The sequence below is a fragment of the Seriola dumerili genome, unplaced genomic scaffold, assembly GCF_002260705.1.
Source record: "Seriola dumerili isolate Sdu_G_001 unplaced genomic scaffold, Sdu_1.0 BDQW01000187.1, whole genome shotgun sequence".
Taxonomy (NCBI): domain Eukaryota; kingdom Metazoa; phylum Chordata; class Actinopteri; order Carangiformes; family Carangidae; genus Seriola; species Seriola dumerili.
In genome coordinates this window covers 1,014,280-1,032,770 of record NW_019174442.1, presented here as the reverse complement: position 1 = coordinate 1,032,770, position 18,491 = coordinate 1,014,280, and the positions used below count along the sequence as shown (strand labels likewise).

Genomic DNA, 18,491 nt, shown 5'->3' with positions numbered 1-18,491 from the left:
ATCTCTAGACACTCTTGCAAAAGAAAAGATTGTTCAGGCCATACTCTGCACCCAACTATGTTCCCTTTGAACTGCAATCGATTTTGGCATTTGCCCTTCATATTTTGAAAGTTGCATGCGCCGCGCCCTTTAAAAAAAAAAACAAAAAAAGAGCACAGTATTATGAGTAGACGGTGTAAAGAAATCTATCTTGAGGCGAGGCAACGTGAAAAGAAAAATTCAATCTTTTTAAGTTGAAGTATGAGTAGTGAGTGCCTCTTTTCCCAATTTCATGTCTCTTCTGAAATGCATCGATCATGCAGACGCAGCAAGCGTCACTAGTAAGAAATCGTCTGTTTTCTGGTTCAGTTCAATCCTCAGAGGATGTAATGACTGCTTGCTATTGACAGGCCGACACCTCCGCGCTGCACTCAACATTTTACTTCGTAATATTTATCAAAGGCAATTATATAGATAAAAACCTGACATGACAGGCGACAGAAGGAACTGAATCAGATAGTATCAGGTTTTCGAGCAAGAGCATCTATATATAACATACCCGGCACAGCTCAGAGGTGACGCTAGGATTGAAGGTGGGAGGAAACCACAGACTTTGTGGCTTTGAGTTGCCACATGAATATTCTAACTCAACTTTTAAGCCAACAATAGTGTTGCCACCTGGTCTAGTTACTTCGCTGCCCCTTTGCCATTTCTCCTCCATCTTCAACCTCAACCACATACAACATATACACATATACACATACCTCTTTTCTCTCTGTCCTCCCCCTTTTGTCCTTCCATTGACTCACCCCTTCCCTCCATCGTACCTTTTCCATCACAGTACACTTCTTCTTCCTGCTTGTATCTTTTTCTTGATCATTCTCATATTTGGGGTTTCTGCCTCCTGTCTTCCCTTTTCTTCCCCTCAATCCCTCTCCTCTACTTGTTATTGCTTTCCTCTTTTTCTATCTTTCATATTCCTCCTCTCAATTTTTCCTTAAATTGTGCTTCCAAATTTAATTCTTGTTGTATCGATGTTTATCTCATTCATTTTGGTGCATCAACCTGCTTCATCATCCTTCGCGACAGGACTAATACTATTACTTCTCGCTCCCACATCTCGGTACATACAGCTTCCTTACAACAATTAATATTACATAAACTGTCTCCACTCATAGGTAAATCTCACTCACTCCTCATCAGCTCATATAGCTGACAGTGGCTGCATTAATTCACGATTCTGTGTAAGAAGTTTAGAACCTTTTTCTTGCCTGTTTAAACTATTAAAATCAATGATGAAAGAAAAATGGAGGTTGCTGTAGGGAGCGGGTGCCGGTTCATTTTTACCAGCAGTAGCAGCTTGCAATGTATGCAATATGCACTTTTGCCGATAAAGAAGCTTCCAAACATGCGCTGGCCATTGGGAACACTTACGACGACCGCCTCATTAAGAGCGGGGAAAACACATAAAATGGTCGACAAACAAAGGGGGAATGAAAGCAAACGCGACAGATCGTAGACACATAGCGCAGATAAATTTTCATCTTCCTGCCTGTGTGTGGATCAGTAAGATCTCCATGTGGTCCGGGCACTCAACCAGGCTGCAAAACGAACACTTTCTTTCTGAAAAACATTCACCTCTGCTCCACTTAGCGCTCCCACTATTTTACAACCGGCAGCTAAATTACTATGCCAAATCTTCCTCCCGCTTGCCTGACGACTGACGCTTCTTCTCAGTGGGCTGGTTTTAAGCACCTCCTTCAGTCGACATATAACGGAGCAACTGGACAATGTTTGAAGGAATTGATTTTTCTAGGTTAGTCTACTAACCCTTTATGTGTCCTGCAGTTTGCGTGCTGAAGCAGACCGCGAAGCCGCAGATAGTCATCATAGATTCAATATTATCTATTTCACCATATGCGCTCAGGGCCAAACAGACTCTCCAAGTTCAGTTTTGATAACTACCACTGAACAAAAGAATCGACAATCTCGCTCCCTAAATCGAAAAGTGTATAATACCAGCCAAAACAAGCGAGGAGAAAAGCCGGGGGGGAAAAAAAAAAAAAAAAAAAAAAAAAAAAAATGTCACCAGACACTGTGACCTTTATTGCAGACAGTCTCATGATCAGCTTACCAAGGCAATTCTGACCTGCAGATCTGTGACGAATCAATGAAAATAAAATCAACATAAAGTGTCTTAGTAAGGTGTTGTGCCATCATGAGCCACCTGAACAGCTGGAACAAACAAATGGAACAAAATCCTTCTTAAGTGTATTCTCCAGTTTGGTCTTGATGGTGATGGTTGAGTAAGATGTATAACTCACTGGTCCAAAAATCTCCCATTGGTTTTCTGTTTGGTTGAGATCTGAAGGCATTAGTGTGTGATTCATATCATTTTCAGTCTAATTAAAGGAGATATTTGTAAGTTTTGCTTTTGCTACATAGCCAGCGTTAGCATTAACATAGCCAGCGTTAGCATTAACAGCTGTTTACTTACCAGTCTAGAAGAAACGTTGTGAGTTCAGCATCAAACTTCATTCCTTTACTCACCAAGAGATGTCTCCAGGGTTTGAAAGCAATGCCGATGTTAACTCTTGTTTCTATCTCTTCTTTTCTTCTACGGAAGTTAGCACGCTAACCAGCCCCAGCCCGGCGCATCACTTTCTAACAGAGGCTTACTGCAGCCTCCCCTGCGCCCTGCTGAGCTGACTCCCCCAAATATCTACTGAAACAAAGAAATTAAAACAAGGCCAGAAAGGATTTGGTGACAGTAATTTTTTTGTGCAGTTAAAGCCAGGTGTGGCGGTGATGGTGGCACCTCCCGTCGCCTCCTGTCCTGTCTGTGTGAGGGGAGGAGAGGAGGGAGGAAGAGGAGGTGTCAGGGAAGGGGCAGCAGGGAGTTACGGTATCGATCCACGTCAGGTTAAGATGACCTAAAGACAACTCTGCAGGGAGAAGCCTTCAACTCTCTATCTGCCTCCCTCCTGCTGCTCTGTCACAACCTCATTTCACTTCAATTCAAGGTGCTTTGGAAATAATGCATCGCAACTTTCAGCAGATTTAGTTATCAGCCACTGACAAAGTGACATTATAATGAGGATTGTCTGTTTTTACTGCTCCGTACAGGATGTGATATAACACAATTTTAAACATTTATTTGTTGTCTTTCATGTTTTTGAAACACTCCCATTCAATTTTGATTATCAATCTTTGGTCAATAAACCATAATGACAGAATGGAAAAAGATTTGCAAATTTATAAAAAAAATCAGTAGCTGAAATCGCACATTTACATTATTATGTGGTTTTATACCTGAGCCCTGATTTGTGATGCTGCACCTCAACTTTATCACAGCAATTTACAGGGGCCACGTCTCTGTGGCTTGTTGTCTGAATACTTTCAGATTTCAGTTTTTTATTTTTAATAAGTATTTTTAAAAACATGTTTCCACTTACCTTTCTCTTTTTGCTGCTTAATACACAACTGTGCTCAGAGCATCTTTTTTTTGTTTTTCTTGATGAAAACAATTGTCTGACGATAAAGTGACAGACACTAAAAAAAATCGCAGAAACTCTGCGGAGGAAGGTGTCAGTTTGACCCATATTTTTTGATTGACAGGTGAAAATGCGCCGCAGGAACACCAGCTTTACAGCTTTAGAGAACAGAAATTAAACTGAGGAACATAAGAAATAAAGACAAGTCCGTGTCCTCAGATACCATCATATCCTCTACCTCTCGTTCCTATTCTCCCATTCACTCCCATATGTTTCTGATCTATATTCAACATCAGCTCTCCCCACATCTGCTGAACAACAGCTGTTCAATGTCCCTTGGTCAAGGCTCAAAAACACAAAGCTGTGTTTTCAAAGTTTTAACTCCAGCATCATGAAGGTGCCTCCTCCTCAGGTCAGAGGAGTCAGTGCTTCACTTTAAAAAGCATTTTAAAACTATTTGAATAAACATTCACATTTGTAATTTGTGTTCACATTAACTCACATTTGTTTCGTCTTGTTTTATTTTGCTTCTATCTGGGGACACTATTTCTTTCTTTCTCTCTTACACATTATTCACACACACAACTCCTGACACCCTAAAGAGAGAGAGAGTCGTCGGTAGGCAGTGTGATAGATGTCTGCCTATAATCTCTAAAGCCACCTGGAGAAGATGGAAGAACGGAGGATTTTGTGTCTCTGTCTCTGTCTCTTTCTGTGTTTGTGTCCTTCTCTCTCTCTGTCTTGCTCCTTCATCAGACTGTGTGAATGTGAGTGTCTCAAAAAGGGTTTTGTGTGTGTGTGTGTGTGTGTGTGTGTGTGTGTGTGTGTGTGTGTGTGTGTGTGTGTGTGTGTGCGTGTGTGCGTGCGTGTGTGTCACAGTTTGACTGAACTAGGCCAATAGCTGACCAGTGACTGCTGTTTCCGAAAGATAATATCTTAAGGTAAAATTCCATACAAATATAAAAAGATAAACTTGAACATATTCATCCCAAACTGTGCCAAGATGTTGCATAAGTTTGTACTGGAAGATTTGTATATTCATGAATCCCACTGACTATTTCATCTGTAGTAGCATCATCAGGTCTGAATTACAGCCCCACAGAGCTACTAGCATGGCTGTAGACTCTTACTTGTGTTTTGTTTCTATAACAGAAACATGATTTTAGTTTTTCGTTTTGTTTTGTTTGTTTTTGTTTGTTTGTGTTAAAGCTTAGAAACATTTCTGCTAATTGCATATGAACAGCAGTGGTATAGAGAAAGGCTGCTGCTCAGTGTATGAGAGGGAGGCCATGTACCATCTTTAGTTTTAATGTAGTTTACGGTTGTAATCAAGCTCCTGAAATACATATATTACTATATCAAATGATAGTGTGAGACAATTAAACTTTTTCAGATAACAGAAGTAAACATTTAATGTAGCAAAATAATGTTCCTATGCCATAAAAAGAAGGAGCAATTATGATTTAAACACACTCAAAGACACATGCTGTTATTAGTTGTTGTTGTTGTTGTTAGTGCTTCAGTACGAACAATCCAGGCCGTCGAGATCGCAGCTCAAAGACAACAGATCGTATCATCTAATCTGGTGAAGCTTGAATGATCTTGTGAGAAAAAGAATTTAGTGGAGAAAAGCAATAAGAGCTGAGGAGAGAGAGGTGATGTTAAAGTTCCAGATAAGAGTGCAGCGGACTGTATAGAGGAGAAGAGTTATGATACTGCAGGTAGAGGTGAAAAGAGGTCTTACTTCAGGTCTTTGATGGAAAATGTGGAGTTCAAGTTCAACTACAATAACTACAACCTGAGAGTGTGAGTTCGAGATTTACCATCAGTCATTCTGGGCCTCACTTCTCACACAGTCCCTCACCACAGTAGGCATTTTCTTTCTTTCTTTCTTTTTTTTTGTCAGTGTTGGATAAACAGCATTTAAAAACCAACTTCCATCAAAATTATTTAAACACAGAGTATTAAATCTTTTTTACCTTTGAACATTTTCTTTTAAATCCAGCCACAGGTGTTCTCACCTAATTTGCTTAATTGGGGATGTAAAAATTTCTCCTTCTCTCTCTTGTTGGTTTTCTTGCACCCATGGCAACACCACATACCCTTTATCATTTTATAAGTACATGGTCTTTGATGAACTCAAGTAATTCCAACATAGCTCCATCCAACTTCAACCAGAGCGAACTCTAATCTGCCACAATAACTGAAAACACCTCCATCACTTTGGTCCAAAGTGAAATATCTCATCAACTACTGGGAGGGTTGTCATGAAATTCATCATCATCATCGTAATCATCACATATCATCAGATTCATGGTCTCCAGAGGATGGACCCTCATTACTTTGTTGATCCTCTGACACATTTCCCATCAGCCTCAGCTTTGTATCAATAGTGCAAATTAGCATCTGTTAGCATGCTAACATGCTAAGATAAGATAGAGAACATGTTAAAAATTATACTATACTATACTACTACACTACTATATGACATATATATATATATATATATATATGTCAGTGTGAGCATGTTAGCATGCTGATGTTAGTAACTGACTTTTATCCAGGATCCTTCACACCCACAATAATTCCTCTAACTTAACATGTTTATATAAATAACACAGTCAAATGTTCTGTACAACAGACAAAAAGCTGACCCTTCTGGGTTGAAACGGCCCACTCAGAGCGTGCACAAACCAAACTGCATCACTGACATTTTCTTAGTGAGCTGCACTTCAGTATTTTCAAGACTAACTTCTCTTACTTCGACTTGAGTTGCACTGAACTCAAGCAGCACTGTGTTTACCTCAAAAAATATTTTATTTTCCCACTCTTCACGCCTCCGCTCACTGCTGCACAAAGCCGAGAAAAGTGACTCACTCTTTTACATAAAACCCTGGATGAAGCTGTCATTATGGGGCAATTATTTTGGAGAAACGTTTCTGTATAGGAAAGGCATTGATTCTTTCACAGCAACTCCCACCTCCTGTCGCCACACAGCTGGGTGGCTGTCCGTCCTTTAGCAGCTCTTTGATTGCACTTCTCCAGTGTATTGGGGGAAATGGCTGTAATGTTGAGGAAATTATCTTGAATAAGGTGAAATTGAGATACATACTGTGGATAATTACCAGTCACTTTGCTGCATTTCAATCTTGTCCAAAGGCTTTAAGTGCTGATTGGTGGCCTGCTGCTCACGTTCACAGACAGCTGGCATTCACCACATACATGCATGAACATGCACGTGACACATGACAAGTTTCACTGCACTCTGTTTTCTTGCTCTGGGTGCACACATAAACTGTAATTCATTTCAAACCGGTTCAGCTTAAGAAAGAAGAAATTCCCCTGCTGCCTTTTAAAAGTGAGTTCATTGAACTTTGACATGAAAAACTTTAAGCAGCTGAATTCAGTACCAGCTTTCATTGTGGTTTGCACTGTTTTATGATAAGAACTCATAATATTCATTATGAGTTCTGAAGTAGTTTGAAAATATAAACAAGAAATTCTAAGTTGAATTTACTTTGATTTTAAGAAAAGGTATATATTTATGTTAAATTATTGAGAAAAGATTAATTGATCTCACAAAATTCCACAACACAGAGGATATAAAACCTTTTTTTATTTAATTCAATAAATAAATATACACAAATACACAAAAATATCGACATGAACACATTTGTAAACAGAACTTCGATCCTCCACCCTCTCTCTTCTCTGTTCCTCTCTCCCTTCATCAGCTTCACTTTTCTCCTGCATCGTCTCCTTAGCTTCCACATTATAATCATCTCTTTTCCTCTTGTCTTGATGTGATAATTAATATCAGGAAAAAAGGTTAAAAAAGGGCTCTGTGGGTTTTTATATGTGCAGCCAATCAACATACAGCCTCCTGAAAGAAAATCTCCTTCATTTCACTTTCCTCTGATTTTGTTTTGCCTCCTGGAACTGGGAGCTCATCAGAAAGGCGCAAACATGCAGTATCATTCATGCTGAAATTATTCTCAGAGTGTGTTTCACACCTAATAATGTAACTCATCATGCTTACAAACAGCTTGAAAAGCAGCAGCATATTGCAGGTCTATTATACCCCTATTTGGGGATGCTGGGACTTTAATTCATAACAGTGCATTATATTTTATAATCTGATCACATTTTGTATATAAAAATTAAAGTAACCAGTCGTATCTATAGTTTTAGTATAAATCTAGTAGAGTAATATAAAAACAAGCATACATTGAAAATACTCAAGTAAATTACAAGTACCTAAAATATATATAATAATATATATTATATATAATTATAACGTTATTATTGTTAAGATTCAATATAAAATACATACAATTTAAATTAAAAAGGAAAAAGAAAAAATACAAAACCTAGAGCCTCCTCATTTCCGTATTTTCCAACAGGCATACTTCAGACACCTTGTTGTGCTCTGAAGGACCCTTCATATCCAACATGGCGGCGGCCGTACGGGTGTGCTGTGCCCTCCGTATCACAGTCGGAGGTGAACTATTTCTCTTTCTTATCTTCCACTGCTTCGTTAAACATGTATAATGTTTACATCGGAGTTTGTTTCCAGTACTGATGTTTTCAGGGTGTGACTGTTTGGTTCTGGTCAGCTGTGTTCACTGACCCGGGACCAGTCGGTCATTGCTGCAGGACTGAGCATGAGCAAACACGCCTGGGAATATACCTTACATTTCTGTGCAGTCACAAATTATGTGTTGCATAAATACAGTCTACACTTTAGACTGTTACAACGAAACTCGTCGTTGTCTGTTTTACAAAAGTGTTCCTCGCGTGTGTTGGTGGATCTCAAATCGTTATTTTAGACATTTATTGTTATTTTTGGTCGTTAAACTGTTGTTGTAATTTAAAGTGATAATTATCTATAACATGGAAATGCTAGTGCTGATGATTAGTGATCCCCAGGCATCCTTGAAATAATGAATGCATTTCCCCAACCAAACTCCATTCAAAATTCATTCAATTTAACGTAGCCTTGTTTATTGCTAACTGTAGACGCCTCTGAAATAACTTAAGACTATATATGCAATTGTTGAGTCCGTGCTTTAAGTCGGCATACTTGCTCGTTACCTGAACAGCATTTTATGTCTGAAAAGTCTCAACTTTTATCAAGTTTTACTTTCCTCACTGTCTCCCTCTATATGGAGACTGACTGTGGCTCCGTTACTTTGATACTAGATATGTAACATGTATGAAAATGCATGAACTAATTGAAAAACTCTTGAGCTTAATTAGGAGGGAAATGTTTTTTCTTGTGAAGACTATAACTCAAGAACAATACATAGTTGAGACATCATACATTACACAACAGGTAAAACTGATTTCTATTATTTTTGAAACTTCTGCTTGTGAGCATATGTGTTGTCATGGAGATCGTAGTGGGACATAAGGCAATCCAAAGTCAATATCAGCGTGGTGTAACGGTTTAATTCTTTAATTTAACATTCTGTGTGTGTATTCAGAGCTGTGTCTTTGTATGTTAAACCTACTTGGTGTTTTGCACATAACACAGTTTTGACACATCACTCTCTCTTTCTCTCTCCTGTAGGTGTACCACCACTCCGTAGCATCGTGGCAGCAGCTCAGGTATCCCAGTTGGCGAGTCGAGCCTCAGCTGCCTCTCTCCAAAGAAATCCTGCACTTCCACCGTTCCCTGCAACAGCATGGCAGCAAACCAGGCAGGGCAGCTTCTTCAACAAGTGTAAGTTTATGAAAAATATTATTTACAAAATCTCTCGTCTCCACGTCAGAGAAGTAGCACAACAAATCATCCTTTTAACTGTAATTTAGATTCTATTCATTCACTCGACTTACAAAAGCACCTGTGAGTTCAGATCAAATGGTAAATGGCAATTTATTTTTTGTTTCTTCAAGTTGCAGTTGCAACAAAATAGCATTGTTGTTTTTACTTTAATGTTGCTTTTGTAATGTCGTTGACACCGCAGGATTAATTTGCACAGCTGAAATGCCTTAACTTTTTAACTGGATCCTAAAATAATGAGCTTCAGTTCTGGTTTTGATTAATTAAACAAAAACAAGTTTCAGCTGCTAAATTGCTCTTAAAATCCCAAAGTTTAGTGTAATAGATGTTGTTGGTGTTCGCTCCCTCTTTCTCTTTTTAATTGTGTCTCTTTTGCTTTCTCTGAAGATAATAAATACAGTAATTGCCAAAAGTTTGTGGACATCGCTGTCATTTTACCTCTTTGCACTTTTTGGTCTGAGGTTATGTGTTATGGTTGTTCAGTGGAAACCTTTTCTTGTTTGAATATGACACTACCCCTAATGTAATCCCCTATGTAGAAAGTCAGGTCCTTAAAGAGAACTTGACTCAGTCCTAATCTCAGCCCCTTCCAGCACCTTTTATGATGAACTGGAGCACAGACATCCATCCCAGCATCGGTGCTCGGCCTCAGTTGTGGATGAATGGGAGCAAATCCCTGCAACCAGGTTGTGAAATCTTGTGGAAAGCCTTTTCAGGAGAGTGGAGGCTGTCACAGCAGCAAATCAATGCTCATTGATTTGGAATCTGATGTTCAACAATCACATATAGGTATAATGTTCAGGTGTCCACATACTTATGGCCATGTATTGTGTGTTGGAAGTGAATTCAGATGTCTAATTAATGGCAGTATTTTAAATGAGCATATATGTAAAACATTCTCTCTTTCTCTCTCTCTCTTTTGCTTTCTGAGTCTGTCTCTGCCCCGCTCACTCTCTGGCTCCCTCTCTTCTTGTTTGTTGTCTTATTCATTCTCAGTCACTGCATCAGCATCTCTCAAACAATTCAATGTTTTGCGTCTGTCAAAATGTCACAGGAATACAACCACTGTCAAACACAAATTCCTTTGACTCTGTCATGGGGCTCAAATTTCTCCACGAAGAGTCTTTAAATATTTGCTGTCTGTAGAGTTTTGATAGTGTTATTTGACTTTTACTGCCCAGTTCACTGATGTGCAGCGTTTTCAGACAGGTCTTAATCTGTGGATATACTGCAGGCCCTAAACTGGATCTGTGCTTTACCCAATTAAGGTGCCAGGTCTTTGCAAACACTAAGAGTTTAGTGTACTTTAATTACAGTCCCTAGGCGATCCCATATGTCACTTGTTGGACATCTTTATTCCTAGCTGTTACAGCCCACAGAGTCCATACATCCTCACTACAGCTTGTTTTAGTGGGACACATAAATTTAGTTTTCTAAGTGAAATTGCTGATTCAAAATTTAGCCATGGGCTTGAAGAGCGTGAACACAGATTCAGTAGCAGTATTAGAGCAGCCGTGGAGCTGAACTTACTGCTGTGAAGGTGCACCAAATAAAGTTATCATCATTATTCTTCTTCTTTGTCTTTTTCTTCTTCTACTTCTTCATTATCATTATCATCATTACTATTATCATCATTACTATTATTATTATTATTATTATTATTGATTATTATTAAAGATAAAATGCTCACAGATCTTTTAGATGTTGTATGTTTGTTATTTGCATCGTTGTGTGTCGTCGTGTGTGTGTGTTAGATAAGTCGTGTGTGAAATTGTGTGATGTGTGCATATGTCGTAGTCAGTGTGTGATGTGACTGTGTGTGGTAGTGGTGTAGTGTGTTGTGTGTGTGTGTGTGTGTGTGTGCGCGCGCGCGCTCACAGTGACAGCTGAGGAGCTATGGAAAGGTGTGTTGGCAGAGTCGGGGGCCGGAGCCAGGAAGGGCCGAGGGAAGAGAACCAAACGCAAACTGAAGAAGGATCTGAACCGAGGACAGTCCCTCGGAGAAGGTGAGACATCAGCTGTCTCTGTCTTTTAGTCTCTGCAGATGTTCTGTACCACACCTTCCAAATATGAAAATGTGACCGTTTACATTATTTTGTTTGTACACAATGTTAAAATTTCTTCTTCTTTGCTGTGAAGTTGTGTTCTGCCGTCCGGAGGTCGGCTTTAGTGTGTCTAACTAATGCTAATAAGCAACTGATGGACACGACACACTAGAATATTCATTAGTTAGGGTTGATTAATTTATGACACCGCTCTCAGAGGGAGAGGAATAGCCCCTCGTTCTCTCTGCCTCTGTTTCCTGTTCTGAGCTGCTTTTTTTTCTTTTAAGAGGAGCTATCAGTCTCAGTGTCTGTGTCACCGTCTTGTCAGGCTGTCTCTCCTCATCCCTGCTTTCACTTTAACTAAATGTCTCTCATTTATCACTCTTTTACCTTCCTCACTCATCTCACTCATCTGTGCTTAAATTGTCTACCTTTTAAACGTACCTGTTTTACAGCGTTGTTCATGTATTATCCAGTCAAGGTTTTTACGATCAACACTATAGCTTCTCTTTTCCAGAGAGGAAGTTTTAAAATCTTAAAATTAATTTTCTAACATATAGACACCCTGAAGCAAATGCATATGTGTATACATCTGTGGTAGATTATCAACCTGTTTAGTTATTTAGTTATTTAAAAGGGAGGCGCATTTTTTCTTATTGGCTTGTCTTTCTGTTTTCCATATACAAGGGTAAGAAATACAGATTTGGAAAACGCGTAGTACTATATATTTACTCTCTCTCCCTCTCTCCATTTCTCTTTTTCTCTGTCTGTGTCTGTCACCCACAGGTCGAGGTGGTTTCCTGTGGCCTGGTCTGAACAGTCCGATGGTAAAGGATCAAGTTTTGCAGAGCATGAGTCGAAGGAGCGAAGCCGAGCAGCAGGAGGTGCAGGCGGAGATAGGTACAGGCACAGGATGCACTGACCACACACACACACACACACACACACACACAGTTTCAGGACATACAAAAATGACATACCAATCTATTACTATCAATTTATGAACACATTCACTTCAACAACAAAGCCAGAGAGCAGTAATTTAACTGGAAAAGGACCAGGAAACACAAGCACCAACAGCACCAGTGGTGTGAGATAGAAGCTGCCACTTTGTCTCCACTGTGATCTCATTTGTTGACAGTAATTACACGGTTAATTTGACAATGACAGATAGCACCTCGGATGTTTATCCTGTTGATCTCTTTGAAGTCATCTGTGGCTCCCAGTGCTAAATATGCTGGTTGTGTCTCTCCTGCAGTGCGTCAGAGGGATGAGTGGGAGAGGAGGAGGAAGATGAAGGTCAAGAGGGAGAGAGGATGGACTGGAAACTCCTGGGGGGGCGTCAGCCTGGGCTCCCCTGACCCCGGACCCAACGGAGGTAAACTCCACTCAGCAGAAACACATTTAACCAGGAAAGCCTCACTCAGATTTGAAGAGCGTCCCGGCCAAGATGAGCTGCATTTACAGAGCAGAACGATAGATGGCACAAAATATGCCACAAGTTAAACAATTAAACAGAGATGTGATCACAAAGTTAAGAGTGAAATGACTAATATAATCATTTAAAAGATTTCAACACCTTAAAGGAGCTGTGTGTAAGTTTTGCTATTGCTACATAGCTAACGTTAGCATTAACAGCTGTTAACTTATCAGTTTAGGCGTAACGTTGTGAGTTCAGAATCAAACTTCATTCCTTTACTCATCAAGAGCTGCCTCCAGAGGTGGAAAGCAGCACCAATGTTAACTTTTGTCTCCATCACGTCTTTGCTTCCACTGAAGTTAGCACGCTAGCCAGCTAGCCCCAGCCCATCTCATCACTTTCCGATAGCGACTCACTGCAGCCTCCAAACGTAGCGCTGCTCAGAGGGCTTATTATTACCTTTTGTATTATAAAGACAACGATGGCTGAAGCTCTCCATCATCATCAACCTTTATTTATTTTCTCGGAGATACATTGAGGGGTGACCCTCATTTTCACTGATGCCGAGATTACAACAGCGGAAAGAAAACAATCAGAATACAAAAATCATTTCCAAATAAAAAACAATTACATTCACAAAAGTTAGGATTTTAAAAGATTTAAAAGCATATTTCTAAACTGTCCTAATGTTTTCAGGGAATCGATGTTTAAAGTGCATTGTTGGGTTTTCCATGAATTCCCTTCCCCCCGACAATCGCCACACCCACTCCTGACAAGAAACCACGTTCGGAGGCAGAGAAAAGTAACAAATAGCTCCTTTTAAAACGACCCAAGATCTCCCTAAAAGTACATAAGAACCACATAAAACAATAACTTAATGAGACTAATATATATAAATTAAAAAACCCAAGCCTTGTAAATCTTGTCTGTTTCTGAAGCATTTAAGCCAGATTTATTCGTGAAGGTGTCACATTGGTCCTGATATATACGTCCATTGCCGTCACCTGTTGATTGTCGTAGCACCACTGCAGCACTCGATACACGTTGTGTATCCGTGACCAGCTGTAACTAACAATTACTTTGATTATCAGTTAATCTGCTGGTTTTCTCAGTTTATTGTTTAATCGATGTCAAAAATAATGAAGAGTCCCAGGTGACGTATTTAATTATGTTGTTTTGTCCGACCAGCAAAACCCAAATATATTCAGTTTGATATGATATAAAAGAGAGAAAAGCATGATGTCTTCAAATTTTAGAGGCTGAAAACATGATTGAAAAATTAATTTAACAATTAATCAGCTAATCATAACAATAGATTCCCACCAGCGTCAGAAACACGTGGAACGAAAACGCATGCAGCCCGAGCCGACAGTCTCTGTGAACCTGATTCGTCGAAGCATTTTTGAGAAGGTTCGCACGAGTTCACATTTCCATAACATCCTATAGAGACGTATAAATCTGCCTCCTCCTGTGCTGGCTGGAGAGGTAATAATGAGTCTTATCTCATGACACAGCAAGTCTCACCGGGACAGCTCGCTCTCTCTCACACACACACACACACACAGACACACTCACACACTCACACACTGAGTGGCGTGGGATGGGAAGACACAATGATGACTCTAGTGATGGAAAAAGAGGAGATAGATGAAGCATTAAAGAGGTAATAAGGGGTGTTGCTGGCGTGGCTAGTGTGGTGTGTGCCTGTGTCTAATGTCCGCGAAATTGCTGTGTGTGATGGCTGATAAGAAGAGTAGTGCACTGAGATGGTATAAAGAAAGTAGGTTGTCAGTGTGAGAAGAGAGATAACGACGCCGAGATCGGCGCTCCCAGTAGCCGACCACTATCCGCTCTCCTCAGTATAGACGAACCCAGAGAGGATGTAGAGGAAAGCAAAGGACCCCAAGCCGCTTAAACGGACGAGAGAAGAGAGACGGACGAGAGGAAACCGAGAGAGGAGATGAGAGGAGCAGAGAAGACAACAAAGGGAAGAGCGCCTGATGGACCGATTGAAGAGAAGACACAGAGGAGAGAGAGAGAGAGAGAGAGAGAGAGAGAGAGAGAGAGAGAGAGAGGCCAGGATGGTGGCCCATTAGGCCTGATGAAAATGAGGATTCGACCAAAGTGTCATGTGGGACAATTTCCTAATTTAGAAAGACATCTTTCTCTCTCTCCTTCTCCCTGGATTTCCATGTCACACTGTCTGTCTCCAGAACTCACTCTTTCTGTCTCATACCTTTCACTCTCTCTCCTTCTGTTGTCTCCACTCTTTCTTCCATTCCCCTTCCTCGACTTTCTCCCCTCCTCTCTCTTTGTCCGTTTCTCTCTTCTGTCATTCTGCCTGTCTTTCCCCTCCTACCTTCTTGTCATTTCTGTTCAGTTTTACTCTCAGTCTTTCTCTCCTCCAGTCTCTCAACCCATTTTTTCTCTCCACCCTTCCCCTCTCCATCACCTCCTTTATTTATCTCTTTCCTCCCACAGACTCTTGCCTTTTTCCTTCTCTGCTCTTGACCCTAAATGACCAGACTGTTTCTCTGTCATAGTTTAGAGCCATGCATTGCTCCAGGGACGGCACTAACGAACAGGCAGTTAATCAATCTGCCACTTTGGTCCTTAAATATTTCGACTGTTTCTACTGGATGGATCGCTGTGAAAATGTGTACAAACATTCATATCGAGTCAGTTTGTTTTGTCCAGTATTTGGAAAACAAATGACATCAGGTCATCAGCTGTAACTTGTGTTTATTACTCATTAGCAAACATTAGCATGCTTCCATGCCAAACCAACACAGGGATCGTGGTAAACATTACATCTATTAAACACCATCATTCTAGCATCATCATTGTGAGTATGTTAGCATGCTGGTGTGAACACGTGAGCGTGGCTGTGGACTCTTGGTCTTGTTTGTTTGTTGTTTTTTTTTTTTACTTCACTGCAGAACAATAAGTTTAAGTTAGTGGATTTATTTTTGTTGGGTCATGTACCAATCAAACATGTTCCTTCATGTCTGGAGATTATAATTTGTAGACCAGGTTGTCTCTGTAGCACCACAATGTGCTGTGGTGTTATTGTTATTGCACCTCCTGTGATTTGGATGTTGCACTTGGCCGTATTGAATTTTTGATAATATTTCAATGAATTGTTCAGCCCTAGTTTATATCAGGACTTTGGGTTGAATGTAAACAGTGTGTGAAGCCCATAAAGCTGCGTCTCCTGTCTTATCAACTTTACAAACTCTGAGGAAAAACCGCTGCTTAATTCCAGCTGATCCACTGGTGGAGCCACTCGCCCTCCTATTCCCAGCCTGATTACACGTTTAAACTTTGCTCTTTGCTGTTTGAATTGAGTTTAGTGTTCTTAGCTCAAACTGCCGACAGATGAGGGACGAGACTCTGCGGCTGCAAAGCACATTTTTCTGGCTTGTTGCTCCTCCTCCTTTCATTCAGTCTCTCACTCGCTTCCTTCACATCCTCTTCATCTTTTCTGTCTCTCATTTCCTCTTGATCCTTCCTCTCTTGTCCCCCGTGCTAACAAGCTCTCTCACACCATGAAATACACTCGCACGCTCCCCTCCTACATGTACAAACACTTTTCTGTCACACACACTGGTCTGTCGCTCTCACACACACAAATACACACGGGGCCCTGGTGAATGTGATGTGCGGAGCGCTGTAACTAGGTTGCTTGTCTCTGATCAGGTTTAGTTTCTTACAGATGGTGGGATAATGTCCCAGCTGACGTGCGTGTGCGTGTGTGCGTGTGTGTGTGTGTGTGTGTGTGTGTGTGTGTGTGTGTGTGTGTGTGTGTGTGTGTGTGTGTGTGTGTGTGTGTGTGTGTGTTCCTCTGAGCCTTTGAGTCAGCTCTTTGTTTGTTGTTAATTGGTTAGAAGTGAACAGGCTGCTGTTGGGAGAGTAAAATCCTTCAGAGGTCACTGACTATGAAAAGTGTCGACTTGTTACACTACTGCAAGGGCTTCTGGGTATTTGTTACGCCAGCAGGAGCCTGGTTTAATTTGTGTGTATGTATCTGTGCCCCGAAAGTGTTTTTTTACCTACTTCTTTCTGTGTCGTTCTCTCCACAGAAACTTATGAGGATTTTGATTCACGCGTCATTGAGGTGAGTGTTTCTCTTCTCACTGACTAAACAAACCGCAGCCTCACATAAACATGGAAACTGCCGACATAAGAGTCTCATTTGAACCTTTTGATTTTGATTTTCGTTTTCATTCATTCTCTTATCTATTTGTGTTAGTTTACTGAGTTTGAGAGCTAATTTTTTGACAATTTGAACTCCTTTCCCTTCATTTTGACAAATGTTTTATCACACATTCAGGCTTTTTAAGTTGTTCAACGCAGAGCGAGGCCGATGCATCTGCAGGACAGTTACACTGGCCGATTTAATTGCAAATAAAATGGTGTCTGCGTTTATAAGGACTGATGAGTAACAAGATGGAAAGTTGATGGATGGATAATGGAAAGCTGACGACAGGTGCTCGAGTATTGCTGTAGCACAGTTTGTCGGATTGGTCCAGACTGTGGCCCAGCAGCACTGACAGACACTATAAAACACACATGCTTGCAGTTTTTCTCTTGCTAAATTAGTTAGCGGTGAAGCTAGCCACTGCCCTGGCTCGTCAGCGGAAGACGGTGCATGGGAAACGTGTGATTTTCATATCACTAGTTTCTCTCAAAATTTGAAACCTTTTCTCTGACATTAATGCTAACTGCCTTAGCTAATGTCTCACCATCACATTTCATACTGGTAACATTAGAGGGATTGTTAGACCAGCAGAAAAACCCCACAAATAAAGGTGTGCAGATTGAGACACGTAAACTGTGTTTCCTGCATCATGGGAGATGGCATGTCTTTTAAGCAGCAACATAACCAGTGGCTGGAAAAGGCTTTCCTGTAGCTTGTATCATATAGATTAGATATACATTAGAATTAGAGTTGTTCAGGTTTACTGTGTGCTAGTTTTTGACCATAAAATAAGTATATTTTGCAGCTGCATAATGTCCTGCTCAGTAAATTATACATTAGAATTAGAGTTGTTCAGGTTTACTGTGTGCTAGTTTTTGACCATAAAATAAGTATATTTTGCAGCTGCATAATGTCCTGCTCAGTAAATTGTAAAATCTCAGCTGTACTGACGGTAAAAAAAAAAAAAAGTGTGCAGGAAACTCCAGTTCATTGTTTGGTTTTACTGTCATCCTCTAACTAAAGCAGACTGTACACAATAATTATGCAGAAAGCCCCAGAGGGTGAAACTGTTTTCAAGAAACTTTCGAACGGTGGAAATCCAGTGTAGCGTGTGCACATTGATAGTGATGTAGGCAAATTTGCTGAGCAAGGATAGCTGCAGTTGAGCACTAAATTTCAGCCACTTTAACTCTCCCCGAGGCCAAATGATGTCATTTCAAAAAAGGTCAGATTAGCATTAGTGTTTGATACAAAGCAAATAAGAAAAGTTAATCAGCTCTAAAGCGCTGGTATTAGCACAAGTAGGGATGAGCGCCTTTTCAAGGGAGGATACTGCCTCTTATTGTTGTTTACTCTCACAAATAAAACCCAATTTCTGCAGTCTTGTTTTGGAGGCAGAGAGACACACAACCCCTCCCACCCTCCCACTGTCCACCCCCCCAACCCCCCTCCCTCAGTTTAACTAAGATAAAGAACAAAAGTCTGTTCATTTTTTCATTTTGCCAACCAACACTGATTCAGAGAGAGAGAGAGAGAGAGAGAGAGCTCATTTAGATTCTCTCTCTGT

The 18,491-nt window shown here is 40.4% G+C and overlaps 1 protein-coding gene across 1 annotated transcript in view; it reads left to right on the top strand.

Annotated features, from left to right (window-relative positions):
* The first annotated feature begins 7,910 nt into the window (after nt 1–7,910).
* The window catches only part of mrps5 (mitochondrial ribosomal protein S5), a 26,357-nt gene continuing 15,776 nt past the window's right edge, over nt 7,911–18,491 (top strand). Inside the window, exons 1-6 of the mRNA XM_022752958.1 lie at nt 7,911–7,974; nt 9,046–9,198; nt 11,139–11,264; nt 12,090–12,203; nt 12,562–12,681; nt 16,806–16,840. Of these exons, the coding sequence (XP_022608679.1) occupies nt 7,926–7,974; nt 9,046–9,198; nt 11,139–11,264; nt 12,090–12,203; nt 12,562–12,681; nt 16,806–16,840 (597 nt within the window). The 5' untranslated portion in view covers nt 7,911–7,925. The remainder of the gene's footprint in view (nt 7,975–9,045; nt 9,199–11,138; nt 11,265–12,089; nt 12,204–12,561; nt 12,682–16,805; nt 16,841–18,491) is intronic.